Raw genomic sequence first — 21,719 nt, forward strand, 5'->3', positions numbered from 1 at the left:
ACTACCAAGCATGACGCGCCTCTCACACCTAAGGACTGGACAGCCTTACACATGTACTATTATTACCATCTGCACCGTTACCACTTCCTAGTCCCAGGGGCGGATTATAATGATCACCAGACCCCACGTATACCTGTGTCCTCACACGCCGGTTTCACTAGGGTAATCTCCTTTGCCACAGCGGTCTCCCTTTCATGTCCCCCACCCTTACCTTTCCATTGTCACGTAATTATGACTGTCCCAGGACCCTAACCCATTTCCCGCTTTTCCGGACAGCACTCCAAACGAGACAACCCAGTCCTGATGATGGTCCGCATTCACTAAGGACCGAAACGCCGTTGACTCCACAGCGCAAATTATAGGCGCATTCCGCTGTGAATCCAACTAAAAATTACGAATTGTGTAACATAAAGTCGCTGATTGTTGGTCACTTGTTGAGCTAGTCACTGTATATATATGTCACCTTGCTCACTCTGCGCCGTTTATCGCTGTTCACCATTTTCACTTGCGTCGCCACTTATCACTTGTATATATTGAGCACCACGTTTTATCAGTTGTCATTTGAATTCTCTATTTACGTGCTGTATATAATCCCTGTGGCATGAATTTGTCTTTATATGATTTAAATATCAAGAAACTAAAGATCATTTTTTGACTTTAAACTCCTGTGAATAAGTGTCTCCTTGTTCTGACCGTTGTAATGCTTCGTACATGCAATATAAATTGTCTTTCTATTCATACCTGTTGGGATACTGTTATTCCTTTATACTTCTGAACCCCAATCCCGATTGGTTTATGGGTCACACTCCTGTTCTTATTTACAAGCCTTACAACAGCAGGCACCCCATCACCTATTCAAGCATCACCAGTCCCCACCTACGGGGAAAACAAAGTATCAGGCACAAGTCCAACATGGGGTTCAGGGCCCCAGTCCCTGTTCCTTCAGCTGATGGTTGTACATCACCCTCCTGCTCCAGGTCTTTTGACGCCTTGGTACTGAGCTGTATGGTACCTTCTTTAATAACCGTGATCCTCCGTGAGCCCAGCGGAGTGGTTTTGGGGTAATCTCTGGCTGAGTTGAGGTGGCGGGGTCCACCATGTTGCACGGGATCCCCAATTCCACTGCAGGTAGCAAACCTGAGAGGTGGCACTTCTTATTTCTAGCCCTTCCCACACCTCATCTAGGCGGTTGAAGAAGTAGGCCTTCCCCTATGCAAGGACTTTCAATTTCGCTAGATACAGTAGCATATATATCGGAGCTGCATTGTTTTTAGTTTTTGCTTCACACTAAAAAAGGATTTACGCTGCTCCTGCACCTGTGTCGTATAGTCTGAGTAGATGGCTATCCTACTACTTCAGAAGAGTGGAGGTAGCCGATCATGGTCTGTTCGGAGGTTACGGTCCCTGCCATGGTATTAGAGGATTTTGGCTATAATGGCTCTCGGTGAAGCCCTGTTTGGCAGGTGTCTCCCCAACACTCTGGGAGCTCACTCCACTTACTAAAAGTTTGTCAATGCTCATTGCTGGAGTTCAGACAGTACCCAATCCTCTATAAAATTCTCAGTAGAGCCTCCCTCTACTCTCTTGGGGAACCCCAGGACACGTATAATTCTAAGCCAGGAGTGGCCCCCGCGTCTTCGACTCTCAGTTCCAACTCCCTCATGTAGGTGGACATCTGGCCATTTGACAGTTAGGGGCAAACACTTCCCCCTGCAATTCGGCAGGATTACCCTAGGCAGTTGTGACTTTAACGGTGACTTTCCTGAGATCAGCTCACAGGAGGCTAACATCAATTGTCTCAATGTTGTGTTCCAGTGCAGTCCGGGAGCTTGTATTGTAGCCACAGTTCTGTCCTAGAGGGCTCTGCACCACCATCCTATGTGTCCCCTGCATCCATCATGCCCGTTTGCCTCGTTATTCGTTGAGTAGGGTGGGGCAGGTTAGTATATTGGGTAATAGTGTTTGCCGACTCGTCCTTACCCATAATGCATCTTGGGGATAAACTACTTGTCGCAGGTGTCACTTATTTCTCCTGCAGACAGGGCCTCCTGGAGCGCCTGGTAGAGCCACCCCCTAGCCCTCAAGATTGCAGAGCTAGTGTGGCACTGGGCCACTAAAGCCTGACCCCCACCTTGCATCTTCTTGGTGGGGGCTCCCAAAGCTCTGCGACTGCCGCCCTTAATCATCGCCTGTGTTTTTTTAAGAGCGATGGTGGAGAAGGACAGTCAAGATGCAGTACCACCCTGAGGGATTCTGACCTGTGCCCCCTGGCAGGGTGCGTAAGGTAGTTCCCCTGTGCAGAGGGCAGGCCACTGTAGTCCAGGCCCTAAATCCCACGTCACAGGCTTCAAGGAATACACTAGATCTCCGTCACCATGGGCCACAGTGGAAGCTGGGCAGCTACCCAACCGGCAATCCCCCAAGAGATCGGACCAGCTACCAGCTATAGCAATGCAGGGGCTCCAAAGGTGAGCAGGCACAGAACCATGTGCAGTAGGTCCCTCTGCTGTGTCCCTTAGCAGAAGGGAGCTGATGGGGGCTCTGGGCATTGTGCTGAGGGCCCACCTCCTGCTCTATGGGGCGCGGCTGCCTGCAAGCAGCACCCAACCGGGGCCCGGCCCCTTTGAGCCACAATGGAGGCTGGACGGGTTCCTAAATTACAGGGTCCCCAGGGACCCAGTCCAGCTGCATGCAGTAGTGTGGTGGGGGCTTCTGATGGGAGCAAACAGCAGTCTCCAGGACTATGCGGCCCACAACTTGTCCCACCAAGGGAGCGGAGCTACAGAGGGTCTAGGCCCCACGAAGGAGGCCATTCCCACCTTACGTCAGACTGTCGAGATCGGGTAACCGGGTAACTTTCAACTGCACGCAAGGCGCTGCGACCCGTGAGCAGTTGATGCGGCGGGTACAGGTTCTCCAGATGGGCCCCAGGCACTCCAGTGAGAAGGCAGGCTTCCTTGTCCATCTCGGTCTGTGTGCTCACCAACACCGTCACACTGGGCACCGTTGGCTGCCCTGGGACACAAAGCGGCTCTCATCACTCTGGCCTCCTCACAACAGGGGCACCACCAGAGGCAGCAGGCCGGTGGCAATAGGGCAGGGCCTCTGGTTCTATAGCTCCGGCCGGTGAGGGCAAACAGCCCCGCCCCCAGGGCCGGACTGGAACCGCAAACCGGCCCTGACAATTAAGTCTGCCTGGCCGCGGGTGGGGAGGGGTAAAGGGGTGCTGGTGGGAAACACTGCTGCCGATTTTGGTACAGGGGGCAGATATTGCAGCACTGCTGCGAAACCTGTTGTCTATACAAAAAACGCCCCACCGGTTCTAAACCAGCCCCCACCCTTCCAGCTCACTGGGAAAATACCTGGTGCCCTCTACGGCCAGTCCGGCACTGCCCACCCCAGTTTGGAGACTATACCTTGACGCCAAACGCCAGTCCCTCTGTAGGAATACTGGGGCCGAATGGTCTGCCACCGTGCATCAGGTACAGGAGGAGATCTCCACTGCCTTCATCTACAGGGTCAGTGGGCCGCCACATACTGCAGTGTAGGCTCCTCTGCAGTCCCGATCACGGGTAGAGTCATTTGACGCGTGCAGGAACGAGCAGTGGCATCCTCCCACTAAATCCCGCTGCACCCAGGTCAGTCCTAATGGTGCTGTGCCAATTCACCCAATTTATGAGTAGTTTAAGCAGGATGTTTCAGGATTTTACATGCTGGCTGGCCAGGAGCTCAAAAGATCACGTCCTGTCAGCCAGAATGCCAGGCCACCTAGTATAACATACTTATCATGATTTTAGTAAAGTCAATATGCCCACCCAGGGTTGTTTCAAATTTAAAAGAACACTTCAATAACATCATTTAAGAATATACACAAAGTAAACAACGAATTAAACCGGTAGACATAACACAACACAATAAGCATAGAAAGTATTCGCAATGAATACAAAGTAGCAACACTGAGTACTTAAGTTATAATGAACATATACTGCTCACAATCAAAACACAGATCCCTTTCACTAGTATACTCATAATCAGATATTCATGAGGTAGAATGAGTTCTGTCCTTTCTTAGAAAACAAAGACCCATGTGATATTCCCACCAACATTATGGCTCCCACTGTGATGTTCACAACCACATCAGTGATTGTACGCATACTTTATCTGCGGCAGATCTTGATGTTTTATTATTCATTCATGGACAAATGGTATACTTTGACAGGGGAATCTGAATGCAGGGCCAGACTGCCATTCGGGCATCTGGCATTTCCCAGCATGCTGTAAGTTATGGGGCAGCTTTTAGGTCTCGATTCAGCCCTGAAAGTGTCCATAGCCTCCTTCTAGCCCCCTGCATGCAAGTTCCCGTGGATTAAAACTTGTTTTTTATTCCACACAATAGGTGACCTTTCAAATAGTGCTACAAAGCATGTGAGAAAATGTTATCAATGGGCGCTTCAAGCGGATGCCTGGAGTTGGAAGCCCCATTGGCATCACTGAGGCAGCAACAACAAACCACCACAGTGGGAGAAGGATCTGCAGACTCATGTCTATGTCTTCAGTGGTATACTAACTTGCTGGTGCTCTGGGTGCTTAGTGGATGGGCCCTGGAGGTGCAAATGCATGCAGCTACATCATCTGATAGTCATTGTAAACCAATCATCTGTTAGTCGAAGAATGAGGAGGAGAGGGTGAAGAAATTGAGGTTGGTAGAATCCTGTCAATAGAGTTTACATACATGGGATATATTTCATCTCTTGATCCCACAGAGCTATTGGACATACCTGGGGACTGTGGATTCTGGCAGGATGATGGTGCTGTAAAACCAACTCAACATAGATGGCTGCATTTGAATACTGGTTATATCCCATAGAAATGTACATTTGGACGACACCATTGCTGTGCATACTAGGGAATTTGGATTGTGCCATGAATAGGCTGATATGCATACCGAGTTATATGGATTCTGGCATGACAGTAGTATAGTTACATGTGGATAGTAAGAAATACCACTAACATGCAAGGCCTGAAACTGAATGGTAAGACACATGCAACAGTGGAAGCAAAGGGAAGAGCAACCTTGGAATGTTAAGCAGCTTATTGGCATGTAAGCCTTTTTACTACCACAGCGAGCAGCACTGTCCATTTTAATCATTCAATAATCACACCTGGCAGGCTGGAATTAAGAGCATTGCACTTGGCTAATTGAGCAGCACCCACGGTAGGCTGGAATATTTAGTATATGATTAGCAACGTAACATTTTTGATGGAACCTAAACTGGAACTTGAACTGTGATGAGCAGTACATACTGGCACAGAAGATAGACACGGTCTCCTTTGGCACAAAGGTTTGTCGGGTTCGTGTATTTCCAGGGGCGGCTCCTCCATTAGGACGGAGGAGCGTCGCCCCACTGCTTTCTCGCAGTGCGAGAAGAAGAAACAAAAAAAATGGTAAAACTACCATTTTATGTTTCGGCTTCTCGCGCTGTGAGAAAGCAGAAGGGTTTGGTTGGGGCGGGCAGGTGGGTGTGTCTGCTCTAGGGCAGGGGAGGAGTGGCTTGCCCACTGCTGAGGGCGCTGACTGTTTGGTCGGCCTCTGGGGCCAACAAGACCAGTCATGCGCACTCTCCCTTTCTCCATGTTGGCTGCATGCAGCCTACATGGAGGAAATGGCCTCTCCATAGGTGCCTGGCTGGTGGGCGTCCCGGCCAATCGTAAGGCTGCCATTGCAGCATTATGATTGGCTTAGGGGAGGGGAGGTAGGCTGCCTGCCTCCTGTTCCTGTCTGAGGCAGGAGAGCAGGCAAAACCGGGACCTGTGGACAGGTATGTTTTAAAAATGTATCCCCCCCCCCCCCCCCAGCGCATCCTCCCCGCACGACCTCCTTCACCCACGATTAATGCCGGCCGCAACTGTATATATCCAGCACACTATTTATTTTCAGACATGCATTGTTTTCTACTTTGGGGAAATATCGGCCATGGACCCAAAGGCAGAATGGAAGTTTTGCAATACTGTTATAAGAGGAAGTTGGTGCATTTTGTATGGCAATCCATCAATGTCATCACCTTAGTCATCACCATCAGACTGGCAACAGTATCTGCATTTTCAGATTCAATTGTTTTCATGCAAAATGCTTCGAATTCACTTAACATGAACAATATCTGAGTTTTCAAATTCTATTAGTGTCGGTCTGCAGAACACTTCAGCTTTGACACTACCAATGACACAATTTTCACTTGTGGTTTCAAGAGCCTCGGTTTTTTTAAGAGACTTATGTCAACTTCACCATCATCTTCATCCGGAGAAATGAATTAAATTTTATCAAACTTTAGAAATGTTTGGTCTCTTCCATGTCATCACAGACAAATCAGCATTGTTCTCATGAAGTGACTCTAAACGAAACAATCAGAAACTGCAATTTTTTTGTTTACATGAAGCAATTTTAATCAGCTTTGCACCTTTTAATCTTTTTTTATTTGCTTTTGAGCTTTTTGTTCAGAGCCACAATAACTGAAAAATGAAATAATATACAATAGACTAGTGTTTTTAATTTATTTTTGTGTGTATAAATATATATTTTCGCGCCAGCTAGAGGCGCGCAGGAGGCACTGTTCCGAAAAGAGGCTGGAGCTTCACTGGCATCCGCTGCGTGCAGCTACAAAAGACTTCAAGGGATTGAACTGACTCCAGCCCACCCCGAGGTGCACGCCTGTACCCTGGACCGCTGCGTGGTGCAGAAGGAGACGGGTTCACTGTATCTATGTCTCCTGGTTCTGCCGGCACACGCACCAAGAGGTTGGAACGTTGACAGGGACCGAGGAAGATCAGTGATGCAAAGACTCATAAGTAGAACACTCCACACCTTTCCAGTACTTAAACCCTTTACTTATGGGGGGTAACCCATTCAGCCACTACCTATCAATACTTACCCGGATTTACAGCATTCTGGGAACTTTAGTTGTGAGAGAACTGCAGTGGAGTTGCACCCATGTGACCTGTGGTCAGCGGACTTCCACCAATGGCAGGGGTTCTGGACATTTAAAGGTGGGGGTGGAGTTACACTTTGCCAAACAGCAGCTTCTGAGGAAAGCCGTAGGGCTGAATTACATTATGCACAAGCTGTAACCGAATAAAGATCTTCCATCGTTCTCCCCCGAGTGGCCTCTCCCTGTTCTTCACGGAGGGGGTTTTCTTTGGATATTTTTCGCACCAGCCAGAGGCTCGCGGGAGGCCCCATTCCGAAAAGAGGCTGGAGCTTCACTGGTATCCGCTGCGTGCAGCTACAAAAGACTTCAAGGGATTGAACTGACTCCAGCCCACCCCGAGGTGCACGCCTGTACCCTGGACTGCTGCGTGGTGCCGATTGTCATTGACAAGGAGACGGGTTCACTGTATCTCTGTCTCGTGGTTCTGCCGGCACACACACCAAGAGGTTGGAACGTTGAAGGGGACCGGAGGAAGATCGGTGATCATTTTTGCAAAGACTCATAATTAGAACACTCCGCACCTTTCCAGTACTTAAACCCTATACTTATGGGGGGTAACCCATTCAGCCACTACCTATCAACACTTACCCGGTTTTACAGCATTCTGGGAGCTGTAGTTGTGAGAGAACTGCAGTGGAGTTGCACCCAAGTGACTTGTGGTCAGCGGACTTCCGCCAATGGCAGTGGTTCTGGACATTCAAAGGTGGGGGTGGAGTTACACTTTGCCAAACAGCAGCATCTGAGGAAGGCCGTAGGGCTGAAATGCATTATGCACAAGCTGTAACCGAATAAAGATCTTCCATCGTTCTCCCCCGAGTGGCCTCTCCCTGTTCTTCACGGAGTGGGTTTTCTTTGGATATATATATATATATATATAGATATATATATATTACATACATACATACAAAGCAAAGACTTTATTATTCTTACCTGGATGCTATAATCATCATATATCTATACTAATATAATAGAGAGAGCCCAAACCTTTGAGGCGGGTAATCTGAGGAACCAGAGCACCAATCACAACACTCAATACAGCGTTGGAAAGGGCAGTTGCAGCAGAAGGACATAGGCTATGCAGACGCCCACCACCAAATACATTTAAAAGGTAGAAGAACCGTGCCAGCAAAGTAGTCCCTTGTGGGCATGTCTGCGTTGTGCTGTGGGAGTGTGCTGGGGGCGTGTGGTACGTTCCGCCCTTCATGCCATGTCTCATATCGTGTGCTAATCCCACTCTGCTCCCTTTAAATACCCCTGCAACCCATAATCATAACCCACCCTTACTCCTTGAAATACCCCAACACCCTTAAACACTAACCCATCTTAACCCTATAAATATACCCTGTACCCCAAAACCCAAACCTATCCCTAAATCCTAAAAATACCCCTGTACCCCAAAACTAGCTCTGAACCCTATAAACACCCCTGTACCTCAAAACCCAAACCTACCCCTGAACCCTAAAAATACCCCTGTACCCCAAAACCCAAACCTAGCCCTGAACCCTAAAAATACCACTGTACCCCAAAACCCAAACCTAGCCCTGAACCCTAAAAATACCACTGTACCCCAAAACCACCCCTGTACCCCAAAACTCAAACCTAGCCCTGAACCCTTAAAATACCCCAGTACCCCAAAACCCAAACCTACCCCTGAACCCTAAAAATACCCCTGTACCCCAAAACCCAAACCTAGCCCTGAACCCTAAAAATAACCCTGTACCCCAAAACCCAAACCTACCCCTGAACCCTAAAAATACCCCTGTACCCCAAAACCCAAACCTAGACCTGAACCCTTAAAACACCCCTGTACCCTAAAACCCAAACCTACCCCTGAACCCTAAAAATACCCTTATACCCCAAAACCCAAACCTAGCCCTGAACCCTAAAAATACCCCTGTACCCCAAAACCCAAAACAATATCTGAACCCTTAAAATACCCAAACACCCCAAAACATATACCTCAGTGCCCCAAAACATATACCCCTATACCCATACTTACCTTATCCAAACATTAAAAAAAAACATGCTTTTACTATTCATGCATTTACAACGAATTTCGTTGTAAATGTATGCGTGGTAAAAGCATATAAAATGTAATGCCATGCGTTATAATGGCATTACGGAGTCATGGTACTTTCGTAATGAAAGTATGCGGAGTGATGGTATGCGGAAAGAAAGTTGCGGAATAATGGGTGTTTACCCTCCCCGGTAAGTACATTGGTGGCACGGCGGCCCACATCTCCAGCAACATACTCATATTTTTTCACCACCCATTTGAAAAATGCACAGGTCTCTCTCATTGATGGCCAGCACGACATACACTTTTAGACACATCTCCCGCCACAAGTTCTAGTATTGCGAACTTTAGAGCTGGGGAGCTACGTCCGAATCTCGGCATCAGCTCAACATCCTGTGATTCCAGGCAAATCGCTTTGTCTCCCCGTGCCTACCACAAATGAATGTGTTCTTCTGTAATGTAAATTGTGCTCATGCCATGTTGTCGAGTTCGCGCTATATAATATTGCAAGGAAAAATAAAGTAGGGAAACTCGAGTTCACAGACTACTGAACGCGCACTCTTAAGTGCATCAGCAGTGCACTGTGAATTGGAGCATTTCACAGGCCTGTCACAGATAAGAAATGCTATCAAAACGAAATCCTACAAAACAATATACTACTGGCCGGCAGCAATTCATACCCAGACAACGTCGGGACGGGCTGCTAGTTTTATATATAAACGCACATCTATTAATGTTGTTATTCATTACAATGTGATAATTAAGCTTGCTTGAATATATTTGTGTTTTTTCTAACTAGATTGGGCGGTCTTTCCAGTGATTGTTTTTAAAGAATGATCACGGCTTCAAGGAAATTGATATCTTGACTTTCACTTATTGTTTTCAAATAATAATCAAGGCTAAGCAGAATGTAAGTAACTGAAAGGCTTCACTACTAATTGTTTATTTTGAAAAGCTTCCACAATGTTCAGGCAGACTACATAAACAAAAACAGAGCATTATGAACTAGAGAGGAATTTCATATCCGGAGTGTCATTTTTTTGTTTGAATCCGTTTATTGATTTTTAAAAAGGGGCATAAACAGGAAAAGGGTTTTATATTTCAGTACTTTTATGTTGCCAAAGATACATCAATATTACATGGGAAAAACACGTTAGGTTATCAAAATGATACAAAGTACGCTTGGTATCCAAGTGGCATGTGCCACGGTGAGCATGCGTGGGAGCACAAGATATAGGAGCCATTATTTGGTGCTCATATGGTTCCCAATATGGGGCCTTAATGTATGTGTGATTGGTGTGTACGAAAAGAAACAATGAGATCATCAACAATAGTAATCAGAGAGGAAATGTGGTGGAGGGAGGTAGGTGGGGGGGGGGGAGGACAAAAACTAGGGGGATAGCTCTGCCCAACTCCGGTCTCCCCGGCCTATCTCGTCTCTCCCAATTACCAAAAAGGATACAACAGCATGCACACCACCCTTCAGTGAACTCAATAATTCTGGGCTGTGTAAGTGAAAAGCGTGGTGCGACCACCCCATCACGCTCCTGTTCCATCCACGGTTGTTGAGTGGTCTTAGTCAGGGTGCTGTTCATTATGGAAATCATGTAATATAGAGTCCCAGTTAGCCGCAATAGGGAACTTGCGGAGTTCCAGGGTGTTTTCCTTCTGTAGTGCGCTGCTTTCAGCTTGAACCCATACCAAGAGCGATTGTTTCCAGACTAACCAAGGAGGAGGCTCAGCTGACCTCCAGCGACCGCTGATTAAGTGTTTGTCCATCAGCAGGCCTACATCAAGAAAGCAAGAAGTGACCTTCTGCCCCTTACTCCTATGAAATAGACCCAGGATACATGTCTCCCACGTGTGGGGTACCGTGCGTCCCACACATGTGGATAGTTGACTCGTTACATGCTGCCGATAGGTTGTGAGGCGTGGGCAAGCCCACACCACGCGAAGGTCTGCTTTGAGACTGAGCGTCATACAAAAGCTGTAATTGTCTTTCCCTGTTGAAGGCACATCCAGTCTCCACAGCTTATATGAGGACTTGCAGACAGGAGCAGCAGGCTGCTGTTTCTCTGCTGAACATTGGTTCTGAATCTTGTATGAAAGTCAAATAGATTTTAGTGCTCAGTTTAAGTTATTTGGCGTTTTTTTCCGTTTTTACTGATTTTAATGATTTTTTACAGATAAATACAGACAGAAAAACATTATTTTCCTGTCTTGATTTATTTTTAAATGTGGATAAAATCGGAAATTGGGTTGCTTTTGAGTGATTCTAAATGATATCAGTCATGACTGCCAGGCCAATAGCTGTGCGGATTGACAGGCAAGGGGGTTAAAAAAAATAAAAGACATTTATTAAAGAGCCTTAAACAGCAGTAGATTTGCACAACCTTGATACTAAAATGTGCATGCTTTCTTATAAGTGCATATTTTATCACCTGAGTGTGTCTAAATATATATAATTGAAACCAGTCAGGCGTTCAGGCACGAGTGTACGTTAACTTGATAAATAAATGCAGAAATATACACATTTCAGCTTCATTTTTTCATAAACCCTAAAGCAAATATGGATAAATACTGGTAAAATTAGCAAAAAATAAAAATGGATAAATACAGATGGAAATGACAAAAATATAAATACCATAAAACCGGGAGCCTTAGTTATAAAGAAGCTTTCATAATGCGATCATTGTGTGGCATAACATTAGGTGGAAGTAAATCTGCTCTGAGGGCAGGGAATGGCAAGGAGTGGGTTTTCCTTTGTCAACATTAGTGAAACACCCCAAAATGTGTTCTTTTTTAATCATTCAAAAACTCCAAAAAGAACCATTCCCACCTGTAGTGACCTGCTGGTCACTGATCTAGTGTTTCTATGTACCGGCCACTCCCAGTGGGCTGGCTTACACTCTACCCCACACCCATCCAGCACAGGCATCACAGGACATGTGACCCTGATAATAAAAGGGGCTGGGCGCACGTGCCCTGGGCCAGTTCAACCAAGTACAATGTGGTGTCCGTGTCACTACTAGGGCCCCACACCATTACACCACCCCGGGTAAGGTTGGAGATGGACTCCTGTAAACGTTAGGTGTAAATCACTTTCGAGTGTGGGAAAAAGAGAGGGAACGGTCCCAAAATTGGTGGCGGTGTATTTGAAGGGGTGTCTATACAGGAAGAAACTCTGGCCCCTTCAATTTGATGGATAGCACTCAACACAACACCTGCATTAATAAATACATCTATACAGCAATCATTTTAGAGTGAGAAAAGGCACATTTGGAACCTTACCAGGCCAGTAATACATGAAGACTTTCTTTTGTTCCTTACTCATGGTCACCCATAGAGGCTCTGATCCGTCCCACCACATAGGGAGCAGGCTGTCTTTATTAGCACCAATATCAAATGATGTGTTTGTCTTTTGATCCCACATGTAGTTTCCAACCATCTGATGCACCTCAGTGTGCCGACCTGGGGGGAAAACATAAAGAGTGTGAACGTCTGTGAATGATTGTACCCTTATGGATTGTACAACAATCACAAGTTGTTTGAAATCATGAATTGATCAAGGAGTTCAAGTTAGTCACTGTGTACATTTTTCTGTCTGGTTTCCTAATACACAAAAAGGTATCCTACAACCTATGGTCAACAAGACTTCCAATTGGTATTGCAATGGAAAACAATGGAAGGCACCCCATGGTAACCTCTCCAGGTTTTGTCAAAGACCCTCACCCAGTCGATTAGTAGCATTTTTCATCATCAGGTCTCACTCTGGTCCCTATAAACTAGGATGGGCTGAACTATATTTCAGGGAGCACTTATTATTGCACAGAACCACTGTTCTCATGAGGGCACAGACGTGACGTCATGAAACACGCTGAAGATACTGCCATCTGTTGGATCGATTACGTGCCAAATGCACTTCAGAAGGTCTGTCTGCTACTAGTTTACAGGCAGACAAGAAGAGACTGGGGTGCATTTGGGTGTTGAAAGGAGACATGGCGGCACTCTTTGGAACTCTGAGACAACATGGGCATCTCCCCGCTCATCTTATGTCAAACAACATTTTCCTACAATAGGGTAAGACAGTGACAACACTGACGTTTTTTTCACCGTTTGTGTCTTACTGTGCAGTGTGCAGTGACATACATAGTGTGATTCCACTTAATTTTTGATATTATGCATGGATGGTGTTATGCATAAACTACATGTACAATCTAATCCGGATGCTACACTGCATTTACCTGCATGTGTATGTGCTGTTCTATGTGTGTCCATTCAACTTGCAATGACTTGTGTGGGGCTGATGAGCAACAATGTTATGTACCCACATTAATATATTTAATGTGTTTTACAGGAACATTTACTTATGCAAGATGCATGAACCGGAGGGCGAGTAGACCCACTACATGAGTTACATTTTATTTTGTTTGCTCTGAGACAACTGGGAAAAGACAGCAGACTGTTAAAAAACAATACTATTTCCAGGGCATTTATCCTAATCCTAATGAAAGCCAGGGATCCATTGAAGGCTACGCAAAAATAAAAAGGCTGCAACATGTTGCTACTAGAAAGGGTGTAGGGTCCTTATACCCCATCAACACCAAACATATGTTTTTATCTATACTGTGGGCACCCATTATTAAAAGGCTACCTGGGTGCTCATGAGGTAAATGTATCTCCCAGAAGTCCCTGACTAACTCCGGTTGTGGCATCTCTTAAGGTTTTGGAAGAAGTCGGCATATGCCTTGAATCTCTAATGTGGTAAATAGTTAAAATCATATTCAAATATTTCCAGAGATGACCTCAACAGCCTTTTCCAAAAAACGAAGGCATTTTGTGGGCATCCCTTTTTGTAGGAGGCCCTTTTAGGCATAATGTTCCATTTACCCCCACTGGATAGGAAGGATGCGAGTATCACTGGCAAAGTCCGTAGCCTGTGACCACCTGATGATATATGCCCTGTACAGGGACTATAGGGCTCTCTTATCGGCAAGGCTAACATGCTGTATTTGCATGTAAGGCATTTCTGGGATATTGTAACACAAATGGGGATAGCACATAGGCAATACTTTCTCTTGGGAAATCTATGCCTGGATGTATAGCACATGGGTGTCTAAGGTATTGGGGTCTGTAGTCACATGGTAATGATTTATAGGAAACACTGTACCTGGAACAACTTGGGGGAATCATTGACACTATTAGTCGTTTTATGAAATAAGGAACAGTTTGATATTATTCTGCCCTACCCCTATAGAAACAAACAAAAACATGTTTTCTTTGCTTAGAGCAAACACCATGTATTTTTGAGGTAAAGAATACTAAATGAGAGGTCCTGAAGAAGGTGGTTATCAATCATCTATGCCACTAAAATGTGCTTCGGTCATCAACAAAGTCCCTTGGCTAAAATACAGCGATGGAGGATTAAAAGGGGGGTCTCCATGTTGTGTTATTAAGAAGATATCCCGGGAGGAGGGAACGGTTTTACAAGAGGGTGTGAATGTCCGTGCTTAGTAAAGATGTGAGAATTGTTTGGGGTTTGTTTAGTTGTAGTTCGTGGGAATTAAAATGCCAAGATGAAATAGTGCGTTTTTATTGTAAGAAGAAAAGAAGCAATAATATTGGATGTATAGATCTGTCATGCTTTTATGTCAAGTGTATAAATGCGTTTAGATAAATTGTAGCTAATGTAATAAAAAACAATGTTGAAGAAATTGGTGGGTCAGTAGTGATTAAGGATGTTTTCCTTGCAAGAATTATATAGGCTAGTGGGAATATTTGTGATGTTTGATTTGTTATGACTTCCGTTCCTGAGCCTTTAAAGTACATTGGAGGTGCCCTTTTGGGAGACAGTAAACTCTTCGCAGAGGAATTGCTGAATGATATACAGGACTGCTTCCTGGTAAAGAGGGTCAGCGGAGTATGAACACCATATGGGAAGCCTTTGCTGTTACAATTAGAGGTGCATGTTTTGGCAACCATAATGGTATCATGAAACACTTCAAACACATTTTGCTTGAATCCAACAAGAGGTAAAAGTGGTAGAAGGATCCCTGAATACCATGCATCCAGAAAAAGTGCAAGCACATATAAGAGATAAACTACCCGAGTACTTGGAGACAGCGGACAGAAAGGCTAAGTTTTGAGGAAACACGGGCAGACTTCCAACCCTAATCTTGGTCCTGTAGTGGTATCCAGTTCTACTGGAGGGAGGTTGTTAATGCATTCTTTACAATGATTAGTAATGATGTACCCCGTGACCGGACAGTTGCAATACTTAGCTGGGTGTGGGATATATCAAAGAAAATGAAGGGGAAAATCATAACAGCCTCACTTCAACATGGGAAGCCCTCAATGTTATTAAACCTGCTGTCACACACTAACTAGTGTCATGCTTCATCATAGGGCGTGCTACAACACTCTGGCACAGTCGAACACTCCTAGTGGAACAGACAAAATATTTTTTAAGGGCAAAACATAGCCCTGCAACAACTGGGATCCTGCAAAGTCTGAAACTACCTAAGAGAGTTCTCACTTAATTTTATTCTAGAGCCCTCTTGGTAGGGTTACGAAATGCCAGTTGGGGTATATCTGAACTATTAGTACCCTTTCCCCCAGCATACTGTGTTCATCAACATGTTTTGGCCTCTCAACCACCCCTCAACAGTGGCTATTTCGTTCACCCAGATTATCATTGTCACAAGCCATGACAGTGATATGCTAAAGTTAAAATATATAATTACAAATCAGTCATGGCATCAACACCCGTAACCTCTCACCTGTGATGGTGAATATCAAAAATACAAAAATGTCAACGATAAACTGCCATAACTCAGGAATGAGTTATACTGCAAGGGTTGAGAATCCCAATTCCAGAGTCTGCAGCAGAAAATGATTGAAGTAGTCCACGAAGGACATTATGGAATTGTTGCCACAAAACGCACTCTCCAACACAGTCAGGTTTCCGTATCTCGATGAGCGGGTTGAAAAGGAATTAAAAGCCGGTCATCTATGCAACTGTCTTGCTACAAAAATTACTCAACACACCTTAAACATGTCAGAACTCCGAAGCATGCCTGTGCGAGAGTAGCCTTTAACTTTCTTAGTCCATTCGACAATGGACATCAGCTGATGGTGACAGTGGACGAATACTCACAATTTGCATTAATTGAGGATCTTTCATGTACCACTTAAGACCAAATTATTGAGAGACTAGATGGTATCTTTGCAACATGGGGTGTTCCAGCCATATTGAAATCTGAAAATGGCCCACATTTTAACAGTCGTTAGTTCAAAGATTTCTTATAGCATTTTAAATATAAAGCATCAGAAGAGCATACCTCTGTGACTGAAGGCCAACTGACTTGTTGAGCACTTTATGAGTGCGCAAAAGAAAGCAGTGCAGTATGCTACTCTTGAAAGGCTGGATTTAAAAACGGTATTAAGTTGTACCTTAAGAGCTTATGGTTCAACACCTCACTTGACCACAGGTGAACATCCTGTGACATTGATTTTCGGCAGAGCAATGACAACCAAGATACCTCAGTAGGCCAATTAGAGAGAGAAAAATGAGAATGCAACTCATGAGAAGGACTTGGTTCATTAAAATAAAAAAGGTGCAAGCAAATGCTGACAAAAGATGACATGTGAACATAGTCTTCAAGAAATTATTGATGCGGGGAAAAAAAATCTGATGCTCCAGTTGATGCAGAACCTTTTCAAGTGGTGTCTACCAAGGGACACATGGTGACTGCCCAGTGCCCTGGGAAATTAATACCAGTGACTCTTCTCGCTTTCGGTGGTTAACTCATCATTCATCAGATCTACATGTTGAAGGAGAGACTTGTTCTGAATCACCAATGAGTGATGTGCCTCGCCACCATGAACACAGATCTTGGACATTGATGGTGACAGTTCCCAGTGACAAGATCAGGTTGAACAATTAAAGTGGCAAAAAGAAGAGATTTTATTGTGTTTGTATAATATATATATATATATATTTTTTTTTTATTTTTTATTCATTGTAAAAAAAAATCATTTAACAGAAGGGGAGATGTTGTATCTTGTGAGTTAGCAATGACGGAACGCTTTTGGTTTCTGATGGACTCCGTAGAGCTGTGACCTAAGTGTCAGAATGGAATGCAATGAAGGCTGTTTTAGAATGTGGAGTTCTCATATACACACAGATGCAATGAAGGCTGCTTTAGAATGTGAAGTTCACAATTACACGCAGAAGAATAAAGACGTGTAATACCAAGCTCCGTGTGTGGCGTAGTCATTTGCAGTACCCAGGCTGGGAAGGATGCAACATCTAGAATCCTCCAAACAATATATTCATAATATATATCACCCTGTTGTAGCATATGCTGGGTCCCAATGTTATCATACATAATTTTTGTTCATAAACCTTAGCTTGAACTTCTAGCTGCCTAATACTCCTATTTGGTCCTCTGGTGGATCTTGTTCTGTGCTGATAGGGCTAGATATTCGGAGGATGAACAATCATCCAATGAGGACCAGGAATAGGATAATTGCCATCTCTAACTTCTCACAGTCAATAAATACTCTAGTCTATAGCAACCCTAATTGACTCAAAATGAAATGATTTACCCACAAGGAATAACGAGACAGAATAAGCAGAATTTCGTTTAAATTTTAAGTTTAGTTATTGGTTTAGAAGTAAAGAACATTAGTATTAAATAACATACAGCCCTAATATCAAATTTGTAAAAGGATTTAATGAAGTGATATCAGGCCTCTGAAATCAAAAGGAAAAAAAAACTTCCTCAGCAAAGGTAGTTATGGCCTTATAGAATATGTGTTGATAAGTAAATCAGTCAAGTCTCATACAAACCATCAAGAAAGGTTCAACTAAGTTCCAAGTGACCAGTTCCAGTTCATTAAAGACAGCAGCCTGACTCAGTCTGTCACTGCAACAGCTATGTCACAGCAGCATGATGCGAACCCTTCAGCCGAAAAGGTTCAAACTGCTCTAGCAGACCGGTTGGCAGCAAATCGCAGTGTTATGTCACAAGTTGCTTCTGTCCTCGGTTATCCAATCTCTGGCTGCCGCCACCCTTTCGCTCTCCTAGCAGCTCACAGCTCCCAGTTAGTCTCAGCTCAGACTCACCCTCTTTTTCCACAACATTTTGAGCAATTATACTTCATAAGTTTCCATGGCGACACCCACTGGCATCACCAAAAAGATCAGACCACTTGGTTTTCATTGGACAATCCAGAATGAGGCGAGGGTGATATAGCAGGGTGATATAGCAGGCAAAAAGATATAAATCCGGAAAGGTTAGGTAGATCGATTACTCAGCTGCTAAAGTCCTGTAAGCATAGGACACGTTGAACAATGAACTATTTCAGAACAATAATGCTTGGGTTTGCCAGTTCATTTTCCAAAGCATCTGTTCTAGAATGTTGCTAATCTGTTTAAATCGTATCACTCGGTCTAAAGGATGTCAAAGGAAACAGTTACTGATATAAATACAATTTGTAATTCTGATGAGTTTTCCCATGGGCTTTGAAACATTCAGTCTATGACTTCACTGAAACAGGAAGGGGGGACGGGGGGGCAGAGGGGGGGTGAGTAAAGTTTGAGGTCTACATAAAGTTTAGTTAATATACGACAATGATCATGTTAAATTGTGAACTACCCCTTAATAGAAGATGAACATATAACTTAAGACATGAATAAACATTTCAGTTCTGGGGAAAAATAATACATGTAAATATATGGACTCATAAAATCTTTGTAAGTATCAACAATTTTCACATATAGAATAATTGTTATTAATCTCATCATATGAAGGTTATTCAGGGTTTAAATATATATGCATTTTGTAAGAACTTTCACAAGAACACTTAAACAAAAGCATGCGGCACCTACTTTTCTTTTGTCATTTTCAGTGCACACATTATAACACTAATAATTTTGCACCTTTCTCATGGAAATCGATCTACTACACATGTATTCTCTTAACCTTATTAATATCACATTCATAATTATAAATCAAAGCCAATAGTTCTTGCTTAATAGCCACATCTATTAAATGTAAGTACGAGATAGCATAAGCTATCTTCACATCTGCCTGCTTTTACGGTGCAATATCTGAATCACTGTCACATGTCATTTCTAACAACGTAGAACTTTAACACATGCCTGTCATCATATATGTAAACTGTTGTCATAATCATTTTCGTTTGTCACTAAATTTGTTAAATGAAGACTCTGCTACATCAACCCGAAATAATAAAACAATAATACAAGCTCTTCCCTTGAAAAACAGGAGTCCTCTCTCTGAGACAGAGGACTCTGTCGAGAACCAGAAGTGCAATCAGGATTGAAAATTAAACGACAGGACACTGCTCCACGAGATTATTCCTGAAATCAGTTTGTGTATCTTTCTTCTCGGCCTTGAGTTCCACACAAGTCAGTGGGTCCATGCTTGCTGTAGAACTGTGCGACTAGGCATTCCTGTGCAGAGTCTGGTACTTGCACAGAACACCTCAGATCCCCACCTGCTGGGGTTATAATGCCAGAAATAGGATTCACTTTAAGCAGTCGCTGCCTAATACTCAAGCTGTGCAGGTATGGGGATTCCAAATGCTCCAGCCTCCCGAATTCTCAGTTGATGAAGATTGGGCTGCTGGCAGAAGTGGCTAGGGGTGCACAGACGCGCAACCAGCATTATCCTGCGCACCTAAATACCCGGTGCAGCTTGATGCGCTCTTCCTGTCTTGTTGATTCCCTGGGTGTTGCTTGCACCACACTGACACTGCTTATTAAGGGCAGCACATGGAGATACAGGCTCCCAAGATGGAGAAAGCACTGGGTGTATAGATGGTCTAGAGATGTTACTGACATGCCATGGTATCTTCTGTCCAACTAGGCTTAGCTACTCCTGGCACACCTGACTAACGAGAACTCCAACAGTGTGTCAGCAATACAAGTTTCAAAACTGGCCAGAATACACGAAGAATCAACAGGTGCGGAAGTGCCTACAGCAGGTAAATACATCCCTCCCAGAATGCATGGGTAAGAGCAAATGAGAATAAGCGGGGAGCACACAGGAGAGGGCAGAGAGAACAGGGGCGAGAGATAGAACTGCCAGCGTGCCCATTGATCCATTAAAGGTGGTTTAGGAGAGACCATGCCTGATCCCCAGGAGAGAAGCTTCAGGGGGTGGGGGTGTTTGGGGTGCAACACCACCCAAATAAATGCATTCTTGGCCTGGATGTTGGGCCATGGGACCCTGATTCAGGTGTGCTCTGTCTGTGTTGTTTATTTTTGCTGCGGGCCAAGAATGAAAGACAAAACAGTGACCTTTGTTGTACAATAGAAAAGAGAGAGAAACTCACAAAGATGTACATCTGGTGTCTGAATTTCAAAATGCGAAACCAAATAATCTGGAATCAATAACGGCTTCCCGCTTCTCCAAATTGTTTCATCCTATGCAAACATTTTACTTTATTATCACATATGAAACTTCTATTAAATATAGAAGTTCATGTGCGCTGTACAAGTTCCTCTTAGGATTGATTTAATAGACTATAACATTGCTCAATTTACAATATCAATTTAGGCCACAATAACAATTTACACAACTACTTTATAGTTTGCATGAAGGGACTGGAGGCTATTTAAAAACTGCATTTTGTAGCAGTACAAACATACTACAAAATGCCATTCACAACCAGCACTTCTAAAGTACTACTGACCTTTTGCAGTAGTATCTTAGAAGTGTAGATTGTGAATAGCAGTTTGCAGTATGTTTGTAGTACTCCTGTAGTACTTCAAAAGATACTACAAAATGCAGTTTGTGATTAGCCCAGAGAACCTTAAATTTGGTATAGACATGTAAGTTACACTTTTGGACTAAATTTACATTTGGATTTTGTAAATAGCCAATGAGGAGTAAACACACTCAAAGTGTAAATTAGTTAAAAGTGTAAGTTATCTTGACAAATCAGGCTCCTATAATGAATGGTTTACCAAAAATAGTAAATCTGAACCTACAGGACTACTCCTTGAATGGGTGATAATGCACTACTTTTTGGGATTCACAAACATTGGCAGTAGAAGGCTTGGAAAGCTGCTCCAGTCTCCGGTTGCCAATACTACTGTCAATCAAACACCCAAAAGGTGATGGGATGAATACTTGCGAATAGTCTAACAAGTGGTAAATATTCGGTGTAGAATTTTAACCCATTGATTTTTGCCCACGGTGCCACTCTAAACAGAGGCACACCTAGTGTAAAATCAATACTGATGCTGCTCCCCATGGAAATAGTCCATCGCAAATCTCGGTCATATCACTCCTCCACCCCACTGTTTTTTACACTGGAAAATTTGAGACTCGAACCCCCCCCCCACACACCCCCCCCCCACACCCAAATCTCACTGACTATGCAACGCCCCCTGCGGAACTCAGTGGCCTAGAACAAAGACCCACATCAACCCACCAGACAGCACAAAAAGCTCTTGAACTTGGCTACTCAAACAAATGTTTGGTACTCCGCTGCTAAGCAAACATGGTTCTGTTCTATTCAGTCACATAGCATGTTTATCTAGAAATCTACCTTGACGACAAATCAAAAAGTGTAGAGAACAATCAGTACTGTCCCAAGTAAATGATGAAAACATAAAAAGTTAAGCCTCCCTACCAGCAGAAGTATTACTATTGTAGAAACATTGAGAAGAGAATTAGGAA

At 44.0% G+C, this 21,719-nt stretch overlaps 1 protein-coding gene across 1 annotated transcript in view; it reads right to left on the reverse strand.

Moving 5' to 3' along the window:
- Positions 1-21,719, reverse strand: part of ENPP6 (ectonucleotide pyrophosphatase/phosphodiesterase 6) — a 351,117-nt gene that overhangs the window by 271,722 nt on the left and 57,676 nt on the right. Inside the window, exon 2 of the mRNA XM_078678008.1 lies at positions 12,292-12,471. Coding sequence (XP_078534134.1) covers positions 12,292-12,471 — 180 coding nt within the window. The remainder of the gene's footprint in view (positions 1-12,291; positions 12,472-21,719) is intronic.

The sequence above is a fragment of the Lissotriton helveticus genome, chromosome 2_2, assembly GCF_964261635.1.
Source record: "Lissotriton helveticus chromosome 2_2, aLisHel1.1, whole genome shotgun sequence".
NCBI lineage: Eukaryota > Metazoa > Chordata > Amphibia > Caudata > Salamandridae > Lissotriton > Lissotriton helveticus.